The sequence below is a fragment of the Phodopus roborovskii genome, unplaced genomic scaffold (assembly GCF_943737965.1).
Source record: "Phodopus roborovskii unplaced genomic scaffold, PHOROB, whole genome shotgun sequence".
NCBI lineage: Eukaryota > Metazoa > Chordata > Mammalia > Rodentia > Cricetidae > Phodopus > Phodopus roborovskii.
Window position 1 is genome coordinate 62,262,217 of NW_026126418.1, and position 21,804 is coordinate 62,284,020.

At 33.9% G+C, this 21,804-nt stretch overlaps 1 protein-coding gene across 1 annotated transcript in view; it reads left to right on the plus strand.

Annotated features, from left to right (window-relative positions):
- The window catches only part of LOC127221902 (low-density lipoprotein receptor-related protein 1B), a 249,227-nt gene that overhangs the window by 18,064 nt on the left and 209,359 nt on the right, over nt 1-21,804 (plus strand). The window contains exons 7-8 of the mRNA XM_051183854.1: nt 775-956; nt 8,996-9,195. Coding sequence (XP_051039811.1) covers nt 775-956; nt 8,996-9,195 — 382 coding nt within the window. The remainder of the gene's footprint in view (nt 1-774; nt 957-8,995; nt 9,196-21,804) is intronic.

A 21,804-nucleotide genomic window follows, 5' to 3' on the forward strand; every position in this document is an offset into this window, starting at 1 on the left:
AACCATGTGTTTCCTTACAAGAATTGCTTTTAGTAATGGTCGCTTTTATATTTTAAAGACACCTAAGTTCTTTTTAAGTTATATCTCTGTCACCTTCCAACAATCTTTCTATTGTTCTTTAGACCATGTTGTATTGTGAGTTTAAAAAATGATCATCCTCCTTTCCCCAGGATAACTAGTTCATTGATGTTCACTGAACAGTCAGCAATGTCAATTTTCAGATTTAGGATCTGGAAGAAAAAAGAAGCAAATATGTCTTGCAGTCTAAATACTAGGGTAGCAGCATGGCTGCTTCAAACCCTTCTGCTTCTGCTGTCGTTACCATTGGCTGTTTAGAGAAAGTATGATTCCAAGACTCTATATTTGGCTGGGTATAAACAATGTACAATCCTGTCTCTTTTTGTAGTGCTGTATAGGGCAGGAGGATTTATGAAAGTTGTGTGTGTACATGATAGAAAGTTTACCAAAAACTTTTGAGAAGATGAGCAGATAAACTCCAATGAAATGAAGTCATCAACTGTGTATTTACTTAATATCTTTTTTTGGGTGAGATTATTTTTCTATAAACACATATGTAACTTCTAGAAGTCTAAATGCACATTGGATAACTTCTTTTAAAAAGTATTGTGTGGTGGTAAATTGTTCTCTTCCTTATCTAAATTTAATTACTTCAGTTTAAATAGAACTCTGTATCTCAATTAAAATCAAGAATTAGTCGCTTGATTTGTATTGAATCATTTACACTGCTAACTTTCTCAATTCTTATTTTGTTAGGTAGTGCATAACACTGCTGTTCCCAATGCACTTGCTGTTGATTGGATTGGAAAAAACCTCTATTGGTCTGACACAGAGAAAAGGATAATTGAAGTATCTAAACTCAATGGCTTGTACCCTACTGTACTTGTTAGCAAAAGGCTGAAGTATCCCAGGGACCTGTCTTTAGATCCTCGAGCCGGGTTTGTAAAACTATTAAAAATCTTAAAGCTTTAGACTATACCCATGTGACAGTTCTCTAGGTCTATTAGCATGAAAATGAAAGTAATAAATGTATGTGTTGACATTTTTACATTCAAGCCTAGTAAATATGGCTATGGCATCAACACAATGAGTTTAAAAGATATCTGAAAATATTTGCATTCTAAGTATTTGAACAAGATTACTTTTTCTAAACAGTCAATTAAATGAATAATAATAATAATAAATCTAACTGATGCGGATGCCTCAAATTGTGAAAAGGTGAAGACAGAAGACTCTAACATGGCTTTTAGTGTTAAATTTGGTCAGAGCTATAAATAGCATAACAACACAATTTGTACCCACAGATTGTAAGTAGCATTGGATCATTAAATACATTCATGAATAAAAGCAGAGGGTCATGGGAAAGGCTGGTGCTTGAGCATGAGAATGGAGAATGCTTTGCAGACATATATGACCAGCAGGTCACACCTATTAATATGCTAAAGATATATGGTGTGTGGTGAAAATCTACAGATTATGGATAGATTATAAGACTCTGCAGTTTTACACGGTAATATAGACTAATTACATGATCAAATTTATTTCTATAAAAGGTCAACCTACCTAACATATTTATTAAAATAACAAATTTAGAGAATGTTGGTTGTGATAAAATAGAACACTCCCAGAGCAGCCAGGAGATGACTAGTGTAGTATAGATTCACTATACAAAGTATGTTATACTAAGTAACTTAATTTATCATAGTTTAGCAACCATTAGATTTTGGTTATTTCTAATATAGTCAATTTGTGTCTTCTGTCTCTCTTGCTTATAACATGAAAATTATTATAACATAATACATATTATAGCTTAATTTAAACATTAATATGGCTGAACTATGTGGAAATCAGATGAGATTTGCATGTGTAGGCCAGGCTGGTTTACAGAGCCATTTTCAGGACAGGCTCCAAAGCAATACCGAGAAACCCTGTCTCTAAAACAAAACAAAACAAAAAAACAAAAACAAAACAAAACAAAGGTTTATATTGTGTGGCTCTTTCCAAGGGAGTATACAAATTTCAAAAATTTATAACTTGGTTACATAATTACATTATTATATTTTAAAATATTTTATTTATAATAGCAACATAATGTTCAAAACAATTTTAAATGAATCATTTATAGATATTTATATGAGTGTTTCAGTAAATATTGGGCAGTTATTCTGAATTAAGCCTCCATTTGCATTTATTCATAAATTTATGAATAATTAGATTGTTTTACATTTTATCAGAAACTTTTTATTTGAATGCCTCACTAATGCCTACTGCTTAATAATGAAACTAAATTGATCTGGCTTCCTCTATCCTGTAAGGAGTATAGGTTTTTCCGCCCGTCGCCTGGTCTTGTCCTGCCGCCGCACCAGCCCCAATTAACACACAGAGACTCTGTATTTGATATTATGCTGTTGGCTAGGTGCTAGTTTCTTATCGGCTAGCTCTGTCTTAATTATTAACCCATTTCTATGTATGTCCACGTGGTCTTACCAGCAAGAGGCGGCTGGCTGTTCTATTCTCTCCAGACTCTCCATCCTGACTCCTCCTTACTACTTCCTATTTCCTCCTTGTCTCCTAGTCCCTCCTATCTTCCTTTCCTATTGGCCAACAGTACTTTATTATCAACCAGTATGAGAAACATATATACATAATGGCATCTCCCATCATCTCCTCTTTTCTGTTTAAATAAAAAGGAGAGTTTTAACCTTAACATAGCAAAATATATCACATAACAGTTATCAAATAAGAATCACAGTTAACACTATTTAGTCCATTAACATTTAGCAAGATTTGAAGAAAATATTCCATCATCTATTTTATCTTTGTGAGTTAAAGTCCTATATGTAATTTATCTTTAAGCTTAACTAAGGAAAACTATAACCATAACTATCTGTCTTCAACTCCATTAAAGACCACAGAAGAATAGTATATAAACTCTAGAAATGACAGAGACAACTCACTGCCTGGTCACCCGAAGTTCTTTTGTAATCTTCCATCTTCAGCCCATAGGCCATAGTGTGTCTGGCATACTCTTCAGCAAAGCAGGAGACTTTAAACTGTCTTCTTGTATTGGCAGTTTGTCCATCACTTTTTTCTGTGTCCTGCAGACTGTCTGGCAGACTCTTCCATGAAGCAGGAACTCTGTAGCAATGTCTATCAGCAGTCACTTTTCTGTGGATCCTGCATGTCTAGTTTATACATCACAAAGTCAAACAGTCCAGACAAGAGCAGTATCTTGTCCACATGGCTAGTCTTGCCATATTGAAAGCAAACTTCATAATGCATTTCTTCGATGTCCATCTTCCATCTTCCTTTCTGGTGCAGGTGTTATTGCCAAGAGCAATTATGTCTCACTGTCACGAAAACACTAAACCATTTTAAATGCCATATTCTGTAGGTCTTTGAAAGGTTTGAAGAATTTCTATCTATCTCAAATACATCTCTGTGTATCTTGAAAACCTAACTTAACTCTAAGCTTTGACTATCATAGGTAATTATCTATAATCTGTATATACTACATTATACATTGCATTTCTAAATGAGCTATATAAACACAATACCTAAACAAGAGGAGAAATATACTTAATCACAAAATTGACCTTAAATTGTATCAATAAATGAAAATCCATTCCAAAACAAAGTATTCATATCTATACCATACTATCCCATTAAAGATCCTTCACTTCTAATAAAGGAAACATTGCCTGTTTATAAACATAAATATTCTTTCAGGATTTCCTGTTCATGAGGCAAACTCTGCTCCTAGTCCAGTGAGTGGAGCTGATCAAGCTCTGGGTTTTATTTCTCCCAATTATAGTTATTACCCCATAAACTGAAGGCAGCCTTCAGTTACCATCAATATAAACCCATCATTAAAAATGCCAATTAAAATAGTGAAATATAAACTATTGTGGATACTACAAAAAAATCCTTTGACTTCATTTTTGCCTTATAATACATGTATGCCTGCCATTTTATAACCAAAAAATAGATAAAATTAGATTATTTTAAGGAAAATAGTCACTGTTTTAAAATTTAAATTTGAAACAAGCTTGTTTTACATGCCAATTTCAGTTCTTACAACCTGCTGTCCTTCCCTGTTTCCCCCACCAACACCCATCCCATCCCCTTTCTGCTCCACAGGGAGGGTAAGGCCTTCCATGGTGATTCTTCAAAGTTTGTCCTATCATTTGGAGCAAGGCCCAGGCCCTCCCCCATGTGTCTAGACGGAGGGAGTATCCTTCTATGTAGGCTGGGCTCCCAAAGTCCATTCATATATTAAGGATAAATACTGATCCATTACCAGAGACCCCATTGACTGCCTAGTCCTCTCAACTAACACTCACATTCAGGAGGTCTGGGTCAGTCCCATGCTGGTTTTCCAATGCCAGACTTGGAGTTCCTGAGCTCCCCATTCATGTCAGTAGTTTCCATGGGTTTCTTCAGCCTGATCTTGACCCTTTTGCTTATCCCTCCTCCCTCTTTGCAACTGGATTCCAAGGGTTCAGCACAGTGTTTAGCTGTGGGCGCCTGCTTCTGCTTTCATCAGTTCCTAAATGATGGCTTTAGGATGAAAAAGTCCTTTTTTTATAGCTACAATTCAACACTGCAATTTTTAACATTGTTTTCTGGTTCCCCACAGCAAGACAATAAGAGATATGGATTTTTGGAGCTGTAAAAAGAGCTTTATGCAGAGAATGCCATTCCTTAATAAAACGTTGTGTTGTCTCATTTGAAAGATGGCATACAAATGTATAAAATTATTTAATAAAAATATAGCTAAAACATTCCACATTAAATTACTATTGTGATTTTCATGTGATTAATTTTGTGCAATTGTAACAAACATCTTATTTTGGAGAAGTGTGAGTTCTTTGCAGACATTTATTGAAATATAAGTCAAGAATTGATGGGATCACTGATCTGTTCAGTGCTATGAAATAACCAACATTTGAAGAGGCAATTTGGAGGGCCTTTCTAAATTTGTCTCAGAGAATGATATTATTTTTAGGACTTTTCCTACTATACATAAAAACATTCAATTTGAAACTAGTTAAGTGAGTTTCTCATTTAATTGGTACAGAACTAACTTTGGGCTTTAATTTCAGTTTCTAGGCTGTGGTTACACATGTTTTCTACTACATCAAATTAAAGTTTTAATTAACAAAGTGCTCAGTATGTCTTGAGAGTGTGTTTTCCAGGAAACACTCAAAGAGGAAAAAAGATTGAGGCACACAAGTCCTACACATTCCCACCTGAATAGTGAAACTTTCTTTAATAAAAGAAATAGCCTACATGATGAATTTGTAGTACACAACAGAAATCATAATAAGCATGCCTTATTGTTTGAACTGCAGGGTGTCAAATACACTACCCAGAATTATTCCATGAGATATAACCTTAGATCCATACTTTATGTCTAAAAATATATTTTTGTTTAGAGTTTTTCTTAATGATCTATTAACTATCTGCTGAAAAGATAGCATGTGCCATTTTGGTTTGGAAATAATGAGTACATGTAAAACATGCATTTCATTTATATACATTATTGACTCTAAATATGATTATAATGCAAATTATGTTTTAAAGATTATTTTATACTTAGGTAGTTTAGCTTATGTCAGTTCTTCTAATACATAGGGAATATAGGAAAAGACATATACTGAGGGAAAAGAACTGGCTTGTTGACCTACTGGGATAAGAATCTCCATATCTTTTGTTTATCCCTTTGTGACAATATAATTTTCCCAAAACATCAGAAATAACTTTTCCTGTGTGAAATATTTACTAAATTGTCTCAGTGGAATCTAAACACTGAATGCAACAGTACAGAACTGCTTTTTGTTATAAATGCTTTATCTTTCCACCCAGAAGTGAGTATTTTCAGCTTATAGACCATGGTATATCCATGATGTCTATTAATCTCACTATGGAGCCTGGCAGTAAACAACTAATTGCCCATACACAAGACCATGGGGTTACCACTGTACAGACATGAAACCATACCTTTGAGAAAACAGAATCATAGTTAAACTGGAAATGACCTGCATGTTCCAAATAAAACTCTCATAAAGAAGGAATGCTTACTGTGAGGAAATGAGAGGCTAGGATAAAAATTTAATTTCTAATATTGTGTGCAAAGCAAATAAATATTTCTTTAAACTTTGAGATTATATTAATACCATATCTTGCTACTTTTAAAATTATAAATAGTTGAGTAGAGTACATGTCTATTTAGGCATAATCCACAAGAAATAAGCACACATATTATTTTAATGATTCAGATTCAGAGCTAAATTTAGGAGAAAGAAACCTCTCTAATTTTGTTATCTGAATTCTGAGAAAAACAATAAACTTATGATACTTGTAATTTCGTTCATTTTAAACAAACACTTCTTTAAAACCACATAGTCTGTTGTTATGGCTACAAGAAGATATAACTTTGAATATTTATACATGGTATGATTATGCAATATGTGCCATTTGGGGCTAAGACTTTTCTTATGTGAACTTAGATTTATTATCGTCACAATTTCTAACTCTAAATATTTTCATTAGAGTTGATTCTCATATTATCAGGAACAAATGTTCCATACAGGTAATTACTTGAATACTCTATTGCAGAGGTCAAACATCCATTTTGTTTACAGAAAAATCACTAACAATATTGAAAAATACATACATTCTAAAATATCGAATTAAAAAGATGCTTTACCTTCAGAAGGTAACAGGAGATACTTTTAGGAACACTCATATTCAATGTCATGGTACTTTCCTTCAACAATGGAAATTTTTCTTAATATTGTTCCATTTAATGAATATTTTATTTGGAAAGTCAAGTGATAATATACACAAAATCCAGGAATATAGTACAAGTATCCTACTGTATGGATATTATTAAAACAAAAACATAATTATTCATACATGCCATATGTGAGGTATTAGATATTAAGATAATTTTGCTGAATACTTGCTAGTATGCTTATTTATTATTTAAATGTCTTTTAAGTATTAAGCACTATCCTTATCATAATGACCTTATCAAAGTAGGTTACAATTAAATTTCAACATTTTATAAAGTTTAGGCTGATGAAGATAAATTAAATGTTCATTATTCATCAGAAATACAAAGGCTATCTCTTTTAAAGCATTCTGGATTTAACACAGAAATTATTGAATTGTTACTTTTACATTTTATAAATTGATACATAAAGCATAACTAAATTTGCTTATGTAAAAGTATGTAAAAAGCCTGCATGAGCATATTGCACTTAGAAGGAAAAGGTTCAAGTCAGTCCTCCAAAATATATTGTTAAAAGGACATGGGGGAGATTGCTGGTTTATTGAAGCAAGTTGAACTGCTTATTATCATGAATTGTTTTGGTCAACTTTCATACATCATATCATATCATTCTCTGCTGTTTAAGATGGAGAACAATATGGGTCTCAATTAATTCCTGAAAAAGATGTGAATGATTTTTATAGGTTCTGATACCACTCCTCCAATGGCAATAAAAGCATACTACAGTATTCCTGGTTTCTGTGGATCTGGGATGGTACCTAAAGGAGGAATTCTACCAATTAAACGGAAAAACCTGCTCCAAGTCTTCTCCTTTGTTTAGTTCTTATTGAAGATTTATTTCTCCTCAGTATTCACAATACTTAAGTATGACATCAAGGCTATTTGTAATATTAAAGAAAATTGTTAACATTTTATGTCAAATGAGTATCAGCATAACAATGATTATTTTATTTACAATGATAATAATTTAGTCTTGTATTTGGTATGTTTCTTTCAGGGAGCTTATAAACTTCATTTATTTATTCCTTATTTTCAGTACTTGAACTTGTGTCTTGCATATGCTGAGCAAGTGCAGTTTTAGTGAGCCACAACACCAACTCTGGATATGTTTACATTTTAACTACATAGCACATTGTTTAAAACTCATATAGAATTATTATTTCACAATATAATTTTAGTTACAAATCTTCAAATCTGGAGAATTACATGATAAGGAGTTTACTTAGATGTAAGAAAAGACCAAAAAAAAAAAAAAAAAAAAAAAAAAGGCATGATAGAGTAATAAAATTCAATTTCTAATAAGAGAATGACATAAAGCATCCACTAACTCAAATCTTCACTAATTTCACTAATGAGATTTTCTATCTCAAGTGAAATTAGTTTAAATACTGCAGAATGTTTCAGTAATGTGTTGCCTTCTCTTTTTGTACCTCACAGCATGCAGTATTTATATTTAAACTAAGGCTAATTAGTATTACCATGAACAGTATCAAGACAAATTTTACTTTTTTATTCGCTCCCCACTCTCTTCCTCATACCTCCTGACACTGTAATTTAAATATGCTATGAGGTAGAAAGTGCTATGAAGACATACACTCCTCACTCATGTTTCAATAGATATAGTTCCCAACAGAAATAAGTGGCTCTTATAGCCTTGAGATGTAGCTACTTTGAGAAGCAATACGATTAATTGAAATTTTCTGATTTTCATCACATAAACAGGAATATTTATTTATACCTGTTAGTGGTTATCAATGATAGTATTTATTCAAACCAGTAAAATGACTAGTGTATTTTAAATGCTCAAAAACCCAAAACTTATGTAGGCAGATATAGGTCGATAGAGGAATGATAGATAGTTGGACAACACAATAATAGGTTGTTTTATTCTTTTATCATTAGAGAAACTGTTACAATTTTATGTCCATTAATTTTATGCATCTGTGAGTTCTCAGGTATAAACTAAGTTCATAATAAACAAACCCCAGAATCATATGACTAATTTAGAGAACAAACAAAAATATAAGAAAAGTTTGCAGTAAAGTCTACCATGAAAGACAAAGTTAAGAGATACACCAAAAATTAATTTTGAAACAGTGAAAAAGAAAAGTAAAATATTATGTGATGCTGTACTCCAGCAACTTCTGTCAACAAATGGTTATTGATTTTCTTTCCTAGATACTTGTACTGGATTGACTGCTGTGAATATCCACACATTGGCCGTGTTGGAATGGATGGTACCAATCAGAGTATTGTCATAGAAACCAAGATTTCGAGACCTATGTCACTAACAATAGATTATGTCAACAATAGACTATACTGGGCTGATGAAAATCACATTGAATTTAGCAACATGGATGGATCTCATAGACACCAAGGTTGGTCGAGCTTTATAGGCAAATCAGTATTTACAAGGGCAGAAAATAGTAATTTAAATATTTTTAATTAATTTATTTATTATTTTTCTTATTTTAAATATTGATCTCAGTTCCATCTCCCTCCCATCCTCCTATGCCCCTTGAACATCCCTACCATCCCATTCCCCACCCACTCCACAGGGAGCATGAGGCCTTCCAGGAGGGATCATCAAAATCTGTTAAGTCATTTGGAGTATTTTTATGAAACAATTTCTTAATTTATGGTCATATATACATATATATGTGTGTGTGTGTGTATGTATATTTATAATTTTGAAAGTGTCAGTGTGCTTTAATTGTACTCTTTAAAAGAAACAAATGGATGATTTTTTTTAAATTAATATATACATGTGTACTAACTGAATTGGAATAGAAAAATACTTGACTGGAAATATTAGTTTTTTATTGTACTTTGTCAAATTTGAGTTTATTTTAAAAGTTGAAAGTAAGTAAAGTATCTTATAAACACTTAAGTAATACTATAAGTTAATATTAGTATCTCCTTAAGTGTATAGTCATATTGCAGCAGCAGCAATAAATAAATAGCTCCCACATAAGAATAAAGGTGAGGAAGTATATACATAAATATTTATATATAATTTAAAATATAAAATTCAATACAACATTGTTTTTAATTTCTATAATATGTTAGTTTCAAATTACATTGAATTTGTAAAGGAATTTGATATAATGAGATATTATGAGAAGAGGAATGTATTTTAAGTAAAACTAAATGAATATGAAACAATAAAAATGAGGCATTTGACAGGTAAAGCTTCAGTAAAAAAGAAATACAGACAAACATGACACAGATATAACAAGGTACAAATGACAGATGAGAACTCCCAAAATAATGGAAATACATGTGCAGTATTTTTCTCAGAGAGTACAGAAGGAAACTAATATTGCACTGATTTTTCATGAATTAACATTGCTTTGCTTATTTGACTTTTCTGAATTCCTAATATCTTTTCAAATACACTCAGTGCAGAGGACCTGGTCCTTTGGTGTGATCTAATTTAGAGTAGCTTCTCCTATGTCCTTTAAGCTTAGGACAGAATTAAGGAACAAAAAGAAAAAGAGAAACAAGAAGGAAGGAAGTGAAGTTGTTTCTTACTTGTCAGGGGAAACTTTGAAACTCTGCCAGCATGATGGCCTCAGAAGTCCGCAGCAAGAAGAATCAAAGAAAAATCATGTAACATCCCAAAGCATTAGAACCACTAATTTTGCCCACTACCCTCTATGCTGATGTTTAAATATTTCAACTTTCCAAAAAGCATTACTGAGACGTTCTCAGAGCTGCTCCCATGCCAGAATGCAGTTATTAGGTAAGCATACTTAATACAACTGTTGACAGTCTAACTATGAACATTAAGAATCCCCACCAGCATTCAATTAGACAAGAAAATCAATGTGTAATTTGAAACTTTGGTCACATAAAAAAACAAACTATAATTATGCTTAGCTTTTTAAAAATTCTCTCCACTAGGAAATCTAAAAGCAAATATTTTGTGTAATCATAGGTTGACATATCCAAAGTTTAATCTGTCTCTATAAATGCTGAGTCTACATTTTTACAATACAAAATGTATTGGACTTCTATAAGTATATTAAACTTTGATAAAGTTTGCTGGATAGTAATCACACAACAGTATTTAATTCGTTGTTATATGTTGAAAATATATTACAGTATAAAATGTTTGTCAGTTCTTAAACTGAATTGTAGATATTTGAACATTAATTATTTATAGATAAAATACCAGAACTATTAGAAAATATTGACTACATTCTCAGGATATATTTTAAAAATATGTTATGTATGTTGCTGACTAATTCTCTGACAAAATACAAGAATTATTAGAAAATATTGACTATATCCTCTGGATATATTTTAAAATATATTATGTATGTTGCTGACTAATCCTCTGAAATATTTAATATGAAATCAAATTCTCATTTACATGGTATCTTGTACTCATGAGATTGGTGATGACTGTGGGTAGAGACACAGTACAGAAGAGTGATGTGGCACCATAATGTTAATAATGAAATATTTAACTATTTATTTTATCATGGTTTTACTAAGTTTTTAAAATAATTTAAAAAATAGTGTGAGGCACAAGTATGGAAAGAAGTGAAGAAAAAAAATATCTCAAGAAATATTTTCTGCTAAGGAATCTCCCAGAAAGACTACTGAGACTTTTTTTTTTTTTTTTTTTTTTTTGAGTGACTTGGCTTCCAGTACCAAGTACAGAATCATAATTATTTGGTGTATCCTAATGTTTCCAGCCTGAGTTATGCCCTCTCAGCATGCAGTGGAAAGATTTCATGTACTGTACTGGTAAAGATGATTTTGATTGCTCTAGGCACAGGAAGGTGGTCAAAATTTAAAATAAAAATTGATAATTCTTTATGAATTGAGTGACGTTTTTCTCTAAGCACCTTTTCCTCATATCCTGATGATTGCTACTACTCTCATTGACTTATACTGTTAAAACGGGAAGCCAAACTTATCAGGCAAGGATGGCAATCTACCAAAGAAATATGAGAGATGAGTAAGAAAAGTTTCAGAACTACTTTCTTGCATACACAAAGTTTTAATAATGAGGAAAATTAACCTTTAAATGAAACTCTATGCTTTAAAGAGGTTTGCTCCTAAAGGTTTAATCAATATTAGCTATATATTAATTCTCTAAGTGAAACAGTCTTTATGTTTCTGTATCTGTCTCATGTATCTAAATTTGAACTCAAACTTGCTAGGTAGTTGAGGATAGCATTGAAATTCTAATGTTGATGACTAACTCCAGATTACAGGCAAGCCAATATGCTGGGTTTATTAGATTCTGGGGGATTGAGTCTAGGGTTTCACACTAATAAGCAAGCACTCTATCAACTTCAGTGCATTCCCACAAAATACTTATTACTGTTTATTCTGTTCATGAACCTCCAAGACTTTTAATTTCTGTGCTTTCAAGGACACACAATAATGCATCCAAGACACATGTGCCTGACTTTCTTTATAGCTTCCTATTTTGACTCCTTTAATCACATTGCTTGGATCACATAATATTTAATAAGAATTCACAATGTGTTAATCAAAATTCTGCCCTTGAAATATATATTTTTAATCTCATTTAGTCATGTGTATCTCTTCTTGATACACATGCACACGCACACACATACACACACTCTCACTCACATTCACTTATGCATATATTATACAACATAGTTATAGTGATATTATTTAATAAAATAACATAAGATAAAACATTAACAATATAATTCAGTATAATTAAAGTTTGTATTGATCTTGGATTATTCTATCAGTTCTATCAGTTTATTTTAAATTACATGTTCATTGATTCATCAAAAGTTTTTATTTTTAATTTTTGGATTCCTTCCAAATCATTTATTCACCCATTCCACAGTAACTGACCCTGTTTGAGATGCATTATAGTAAACTTTTAAATTGTGAAGATAAATAAGTCCCTGTCTTCAAATCAAAGTTCAATGGGAAAATGTAGTTTACAGTTAAAAGTCTTATTTTAGAAATGGAAAAGGCATAATGAAATTTTTGCATTGTGGACAGCTCTAGATTCAGAGGGTCTCTACCAGCCTTTTCACATGGAAAGGTACCACGCATTCTTCGTATGGAGAAATGGTATGTGCCAAGTGTCACAGAATCTTGAATCATTGTAGCTGGTATATAATTTGTCTATGGCTGAATGGGAAAGAAGTAGTATATAATGACTCAGATAAGCAAGAATAAATCAGAGCCATATTTTGACAACCTTATATACTTTGTAATTTGGTAGCCATCCTTTAGGTTGTAGGGAGGCATTGATGGTGTTTAGTTTATAGAATGCTGTTATTAGTTTTGACAGCAGCATGGAAAATGAATGACCCTGAAAGGGCAACCAATTTAAACACTATTAAAATACTCCAGGAGAAATGCTTGAAGTGATTGTAGCATGGGAAACAGGGATACAGTGTCATATTTAATACTAACTCATCAGCTAAATATAATAAATTAGCTAACTTAACAGGATAAAGAAGGGTGGCACTAGGTCATATATTTCCCCTACTAAGGGAAAAGTAGTCCTCTGTGATATAGCTATTAGATTTCCATACCTTTATGCGCTTTTCAAGCATTCAATACACCAAAATGAAGAGACTGAATCATAAAGCTTAGATATGATGAGAAAGACACTGGTTTTAGTATCATGAAAACATTTCAAAGTGTATCCTGCTAGCATTCAGCAATGTATGTAAATCTATAAGTACTTTACTGTTAATACAATGCTGAAGTAATTTTCAGAAATTTAAAGGCTCAAGCATTATTTTCTATCAGACAACTTACAATATACTTTCTTCTTTATTTGGCTTTGAGAGATCATGCTCTATATCTTCCACAGAGGATCCAAACACAGTGTCCATGTCTCCTAAACATATCCATTCAAATCAGTGCTAATGTGTTCAGACTGTTCATGCTTCTATAATCATTCCATCAAATGCCATGAGATCCATTTATATCAGGGAAGTAACTTCAGAGATTCCATAATTAGTTCAAAGTTACATAGCTCATAATCAAGACACTTGGTTTAACTAAGCTCTGCCTAGTGCCAAAGATTACATGCCTTTCATTCTTCTACAGACTATAATGGAAACTTTGATGCCTGCTTACAATAGCCCCTATTAATAAGGGATAGAAGGTATGGAAATGTAAACATAGATAAAAGTGTGTCTACTTGGGAAAGAAATACTTAAAATAGATACCAAATGCCTAAAATAGATACTATTCTCAACCTCTGAGTTATGACCCTCTTTGAATGACCCTTCAAAGGGGACATATATCAATATCCTCCATATCAGTTGCTTACAATTCAAAACAGTAGCAAAATAACAATTACGATGTAGCAACAAAATAATATTGTGGTTAGGGTTTACCACAACATGAGGAACTGTATTAAAGGGTCACACAATTAGGAAGGCTGAGAATCACTGCCTTAATTTATCTCAGCTTCAGAAACAAATTCTTCTATGTGTAGCATTTTAAATAATACTACCTTGTTTCTCCCAGTTTTTAGGCTGTGAAACTCAAGATCAAGGGGCTGGAATATCTGATACTTCCAGAATGCTTGCTTAATAGACATGTCTTCATGTACCCCCACATAAGGAAAGAAGAATAAACATCTTCAGGTCTCCTTTTGTAGGGATACTAATCCTATTCAGAATCATAATATCCTTAGACTATAAGTACACCCCAAGGGCTAGTATTTAACATTGTTATAAAAGGTGATCATAATTTTGGCCTTCACCCATCTTACTGAGACCATGCCATCCTGTTCTGTCAGGGAAGTATGATGTTATATTATGTTGTTTCCAATTTAACTGTATCTCCTTAGTTTGGGGAAACTTAGATTTCCTTGGAAATTTTCTCAAAGAGTTTACACTCTTTTCCCTTTCCCTGGATTGATCATTACTAAGGTCAAGTGACTAATGTTCCAAAAAAAAAATTAGCAATGATTGTGTGTGTACATCTCTAGATAAGAGTTTCTCTTTCCACTAAGGAATAAAAATTAAATACCAGGAAATTCTATTGTGAACAAAATTTCACTGTATTATATCAAATGACACAAATTCAGATTTAGTTTTCTGGAACTCAAAATTTATTAGGAAGGTGTGTTGCCACAGAAATGACTGAAAATACTCTGTCTAATCACAACAGTCTAAGTGATGAGAAGGTATTTGTAGACAGTTTCTGTTCCCCCTGGTCCTGCCACCCTTTAGGCCCAAATAAATACACAGATGCTTATATTAATTACAAACTGATTGGTTTATGGTTCAAATTTCTTATTGGCTAGCTCTCTTTTAATTATTAAACCATCTCTATAAAACTATGTATTTTCACGTGGTCTTGGCTTTTTGGAGAATTCACTACATGGTGTCTGCCCTGGCGACTCACTGTGTTTCTCTTCCCAGCATTCTCCTAGTCTGGTAGCCCTATCGATACTTCTTGCCTGAAACATATTCACAGCATACAGAAGGATGTTACCCCATCAGGCATTTCTTATCTTGAAGTTTATTATTATTATTATTGTTATTATTATTATTTGTAGTAGTTTTCCTCTACTTTTCAACTTTTTCTAAGTGTTTTAATCTTGTGTAGATAAGATGGATGTGTCCATGTTTACCTACATGTTGAAATTTATATGAATTTACCAATTTCTATGATGAGCAAGTATTGGATATATTTATTAACTACAGTTCATTAGTGAATTGTCTTTGATGGGATGTATGTACTAAGGAATCCATCAAATTATGTTGACTTTCTTCATCCATTTAGAGGATAACATTGTGTCCCAGACTTGAGGTTTCTCACTCATCATCCAAGTGTTTGTATTAACCCTAAGGTTTAGTCATAGCCTAAATCCTGGGGTTGTTTTATCTGAGAGTTTCATATGTGATGTGAAGGGGTTGTTCTGTATGATTATTAAAATATTATGAACTATATTGTAGTAAACTGCTACCATGATAAGGAATCTTGAGTTTCAGCTTGGTTCTGGAGAAATAACATAAAATGTATTAAAAGAGTCTTTTTATAAAGAGTAACAATCACATCATAGAAAAGAGACAAGCATGTATAGGTATAATCAATCTTACAAGCTTTTGCATTCATGTTTGTGGAAAATATCAATATTTAAAAAATTTTACCATGAAAGGGAATGAATGTAATAAAGAAGTCTCACTATTAAAGATAGCCTCTATAATGTTTTATTCATGGTAAAATACAAATTCTAGTACTTTGGGAAAAATATCACTTTATCACAGTCTATTGTGGAGAGTAGTTTTCACAAAATGTGAGACTGTTTAAAATAAAATGAAATTTAATGATAGAAAGCAAAATATAGTTACTATAAAAATGTTTTGTAGCCAATGAAATTAACTGTAATTTATTAAACATCTCAGAATTTCAGGATTGATCATGATATTGAGTTTAGGGATTTGAATAGGATATGCTGCGTAAAGCTGTAAGTGTGTTTTCAACAGATAACTATTTTATGGAATAGTTATCTGTGGAAGTTTAAACCACTACTTTCATTTGAGTTCTTGGTCACCTTCAGAGTAATCCTCTCTCATATGTGTACATGGGTTAGCTAGGGAGCAGCAGGTGTGCCTCTCACAGGCTTTTCAAGGCTCCTGTATAGACATGGACTTCAGTGTGCTTCTTACTTGGAAGTTAGTGAGGTTAAAACAAAGATATGTTGCTTTTTTTGTCTTTTTTTTCATATATATATATATATTCTTTTTCTTATTTTACATATTGAACCCAGTTTCCTCTCCCTCCCTCTTATGCAACCTGACCTCCCTCCCATCCCATCTTACCCCCCAACTCCACAGGGAGGGTGATGCCTTCCAGGAAGGATCATCAAAATCCATCAAGTCATTTGGAGTAGGAACTAGGCCCTCCCTCCTGTCTCTAGGTTATGGGAGTATCCATCCGTGGGGAATGTGCACCCAAATTCCTTTTGTGCACCAGGGATACTACTGGTTTCACTATCAGAGGTCTCTTAGACTGCCCAGGCCTTCTAACTGAGATCCATGATCGGGGGGGGGGGGGTCTGAGTCGGTCCAATGCTGGTTTCCCAGCTATCAGATTGGGGGTCCATTAGCTCCCTCTTTTTCAGGTCATTGTCTTTGTGTGTTTCTGTAGGCTAGAGAGATAGCTCAGCAGTTAAAGGCTAGGCTCACAACCAAAAATATAAGGCACATTGCTTTTAATTAATTACTTTTTTTATTTATTTAAATTCAGTATGTCTAGTGCACATGTGTTCATCCATGTGTATTGGGGGTGTAAACATGTGTCACCTGCTATTGATTTGCTGTAAGATTTTAAGATGAGCTTCTCTTTCTGAACTCAAAGTTGCTGGTTCTGCTATAGATTATAGCCAATAAACCTCTGAGATACCCCTAGCTCCGCCTCAGTTCCCCTTTCTGTGGTTGTAAGCTAACATGGTAACACTTGGCTTTTGTCTGCTGCTCTGGAATAAAGTAAAATCCTTATGCATATAAGGCAAACACCTTAACCACCTCCTCAGGCTCAGAGAAGTACCTTTTCTCTGTTCATTTGCTTGCTTAATTTTCTTGTTTTTTTTTTTTTTTTTTTTTTTTTTTTTTTTGTTCATACTTGTTTTCATCAATTATCTCCTTTCCTAAGTTTTCCCTTAGGACAACTCAAACTTATAGGGAAATGCAGTGTATTGTATTCTTTTCTAGTTTTATTTCAGCAGCATATTTATCATTTTGTTACTGGTGTTCTAAATCGGATTCCTGACTATGGGAATTCTGTTAGATGGATGTAACCACTAACCCTAGAAATCAAATGTAAAGAGTAAAGATGAAAGGCAGAAAATGAGTTAATTATTCAATTGGCCATGATTGATCAGCACTGCCATCTGTGATATTGACATTGACTTTGAGGTGCCTTAGGAAAAATGGCCAAGAAATATGCATGTCCATGCAGTATTAGCCAAACTGTGTTCTATAGATAATTTTCTAAGTTCTGGTCAGACAGGATCTTATAGGCATTAGTGAATTTTTACTGCAATGAAATGTTCAGGCAATTTCCAGTTTTGTGCCTCGAATCTTTTCAGTGGACAACCTACAATTGCATCTAATAGTGTATCTATCAGAGATGTGATCCTGAGAAGGGAAAATCTAGGTCACATAGTGCATTTGCTCCTGCTTAGTAGTTAGGGTTAGTCTCATCATAAAGTGGTCAGGCTAACATCTCTGCTTATCTGGAATGGGAAAGCTAGTACCTGGAGTCTTTCACGTGGCACCCAAGGGATTAGAGCAAGGCTTCATTGAAGATGATAGCTTTCAATTTGTTAAAAAGTCCTTGGTTCTTCCTTTCTTACCCATGAAGAGGGATGCTCAGCAGCTTTTGTTGAACAATGACCATATCAAGTATAGCTGAATTATACCCAGAGCTTAAGTCTAAGTAGATGGTGGTTGTGGCATGCAACTTTAGTCTTAGTAATGAGGAGATAGGGGCAGGCAGATCTCTGTGAGTTCAATATGAGCCTGGTCTACAGTGAGAGTTTCAGGACAACCAAGGCTACACACACACACACACACACACACACACACACACACACACACTGTTCCCACAAAAAATAAAATAAAATAAAAAGAAAGAAGTTAGATAAATAAAACAAAGGTGAAGAAGCCAATCTACATGAATCTTTCCTTGTTTTTATTTATCTACTAGTAATCTGAGGCCCAAGCAAATATTCATTCGTGTTAGTAAAAGCAACCTCAAAATATATGTTAGAATTGCAGAAAAATAAAGTGGCAGGAATTCGTGTAAAGGATTTCATGAGATAGATGTCTCCTTGGATGACTTTTGCTAGGCATTTGTGAACAACAGTCTGTTCGCACTACAGAAGGATCCAATGACAGTACAAATAAATGTGTCCACATAGCTCAGTGGAGAATGAGTTACCAAGGTTACTATAAGAGCATAGGTGAGGGGTATAAATAAATGAGTCCACACAGAATGGTGGAGAATGAGTTACCAAGGTTACTGTAGGAGCAGAGGTGAGGGTTACTTACCAGAGCATGGAGAATTGAAAGAAGAATGAATCATAGAAAATTCCACTTCAGTACGTGTGCTGACTCATAGAGGCTGCGTCCTTGACTTCACAGCACAACTTATGGGCAGCTCCCTTCCTCTGCAAAGTCTCCTTTTCCTAGTAAAGTGTTCATTGCTTTTATATCTATGCTGAGCAGCCCAGTGAATGATAAAGCTTTCTGTGATTCCTGGGCCATGTAAATTTCCTTAGCACTCTGAATTGCATGTTTCTCCCTCTGTCTTGGAGAGACTCTTTTGGTTTAGGGGAGATAGGCACATAATATTGAACAACTAATACTTAATATCTTAAAATATTTTCTAAAAATATATTTCTAGGCTTAGCAGTTAACAGTACTTGCTGACTGGTGTTAAGTTCCTAGCAATGGAGGTTTATGACTGTCTGATATGTAACTACAGTTACAGTCAATCTGATACACTTTCAGGCCTACCCAGACAGCAGACACACATGTGCTACATATACATGTGTGCAGAAAAAGTGCATAGACCAAAAAAAAAAAAACCCAAAATCTTAAAAATACATTTCTACTATACACATGTAGAAAGGCATAACTCATATATGCTGATAAGCCGAGAAACCACTTTTCTGATTGCCCATGACACTTTGTGTCTTCACTGGAAGGGTCCAGGCTGTTACAGAAATGCATGGATCTGCCATTTTGAAGTATATGAAGCAATGATTCCTTGCTTATTTAAGAGGTTACAGTGCTAGTTTCATGAGACTATCCATTTGGGGAAAGTTTTTTTTTTTAGAAATTAACACACTACAGTTTTTACACTATCATTCATAAAAACTGCAGAAACCCACATTTATTACAGGGATCTATTGTTGAGTTTGAATTTCTAAAAAGGCCATATCTAACTCACATTATAGTAATTTAATATTGCCAATGTATATCAGGGGTCTTTATTACTTGAGATAAGAATATGGACAAAGTTATACAGGAAATAATTGCTTAAATAAGAACACTTCTGAATACAGCATCAATTTGTATACTTGGCATTATAATTTAGACCCAGTCCCAGGACCCTAAAGATTCAAGTGGAATTTTATTAGAAGAGTATTCAAGTCATTTGAAGTAGGGACTTGGACTTCTCTCCTGTCTCTATGTTAAGGGAGTATCCCTCCATGGGAGATGTGCCTGCAAGGTACTTTTGTACACCAGGAATATATCCTGGTTTCACTGTCTGAGATCCCTTAGACTGATCAGGCCTTCTAGCTGAGATCCATGTTCAGGGGGTCTGAGTCAGTCCCATGCTGGATTCCCAGCTGTCAGTCTAGGGGCCGTTAGCTCCTCCTTGTCCGGGTCAGTTATCTCTATGTGTTTCTGTAGCCTGGTCTTGTCCTCCCTCTCTGCATCTGGAATCTAGTTCGGCTCAGTGTTTAGTTGTGGGTGTTTGCTTCTATTTCTAACAGGTACTAGATGAGGGCTCCATGATGTTGGATAAGTTAGTCACTGATCTCATTATCAGGGAAGGGCATTTATGGTAGCCTTTCCACTGTTGCTCAAATTGTTAGTTGTAGTTAGTCTTGTAGGTATCTGGACATTTCTTTAGGTTCTGTTTTCTCTTCAATCCTATAATGGTTCCCACTTTTATGTCCTCTCTCCCTCCTTCCCTCCCTCCCTCCCTCCCTCCCTCCCTCCCTCCCTCCCTCCCTCCCTCCCTCCCTCCCTCCCTCCCTCCCTCCCTCTCTCTCTCTCTCTCTCTCTCTCTCTCTCTCTCTCTCGTCTTCTATTCCTCCCCTGACTCAATCTTCCTAGTCCCACTTGCTTTCCTCTCCTTCCCTTCTCTTTCTCCTAATTCCCTCTCCACTCACTGTCCCCCACTCCCCATGTGCTCTGGAGCACTTGTCCCTTCCCGATTCTGTGAGGGACCTTATATGAATCTCTTAGAATCCATGTATCCTAGTTCCTCTGGCAGTGTTAATTATAGACTGGTAATCCTTTAAAAATGTTTAAAAACAAAACAAAACAAAACAAAAAGTACTCTCCCACTGATACTAAGCAGTTTCAAGGTGGGGATGTGTTGCGGGTGACCCTCCTAGGACAACCCCTTGGGGGAGGGGTTGAGGAAAAAGAAAGAGTATTCAAAGTTGGCCTCATGTAATATAATCCAAGGCAATAGTTGCTTAGGTTTGTCTATGTTCTAAGACATGTGCTGGATCAAAAAAGTTTTTTTTTTTTTTTTTTTTTTTTTCGGTTTCAAAATGACTATATTGAAAGAAACACTATATTTTTACTGTATAATAATAGCTTTCCAAGTTCTAATATTCAGAAGCATTTTCTAGCCTTAGTGTTCTTAGAATTTCTTAGGGTTTTCATTCTTTTAGAACAATAGATTTTATATCAATTTGATTGAAATTATTGTGTAAGGATATTATTTAAAATTAAGCAAGAATGCCTTAAAGGTAAGAAAAATGTTAATGAAGGAGAATAGTAAATATATATCTCATAGAATTTGAAGAAAAAAATTTCTTAAAGAAAGTTTACAGAAGCAACTCTAATGACTTGATGATATTTGCAAAGGAAATATAGTTTTGCCTCTGAGGCTACATTGCATCACAGTTGTTTTCTTTGGTGGTATTATCTTTGACTGTCTCTGTCCTAATTCTCTGAAGAACAGTATGCCCTGGACATTTTCCCACATACCCTCTCTTCTCTGTTAATTTTCATGACCTAGAAACTGTGTTCCTCCATTTTACTGGTCATTGCCATTTCATTTTTTAAATGAAAATGAATATTTTATTTCACTTGCATAATAAACCCCTTTCTTCCCATATCAAATTTTATTATCTCTTTCCCAACCTGTATGTTTCCTTCATCCTAGTTCAATCTCATGTCATACTTTTTAATGCTAATTATTTGTAACTCATCTCATTTGTTGTATTTGTCATCAGAACTATTTTAATTCAC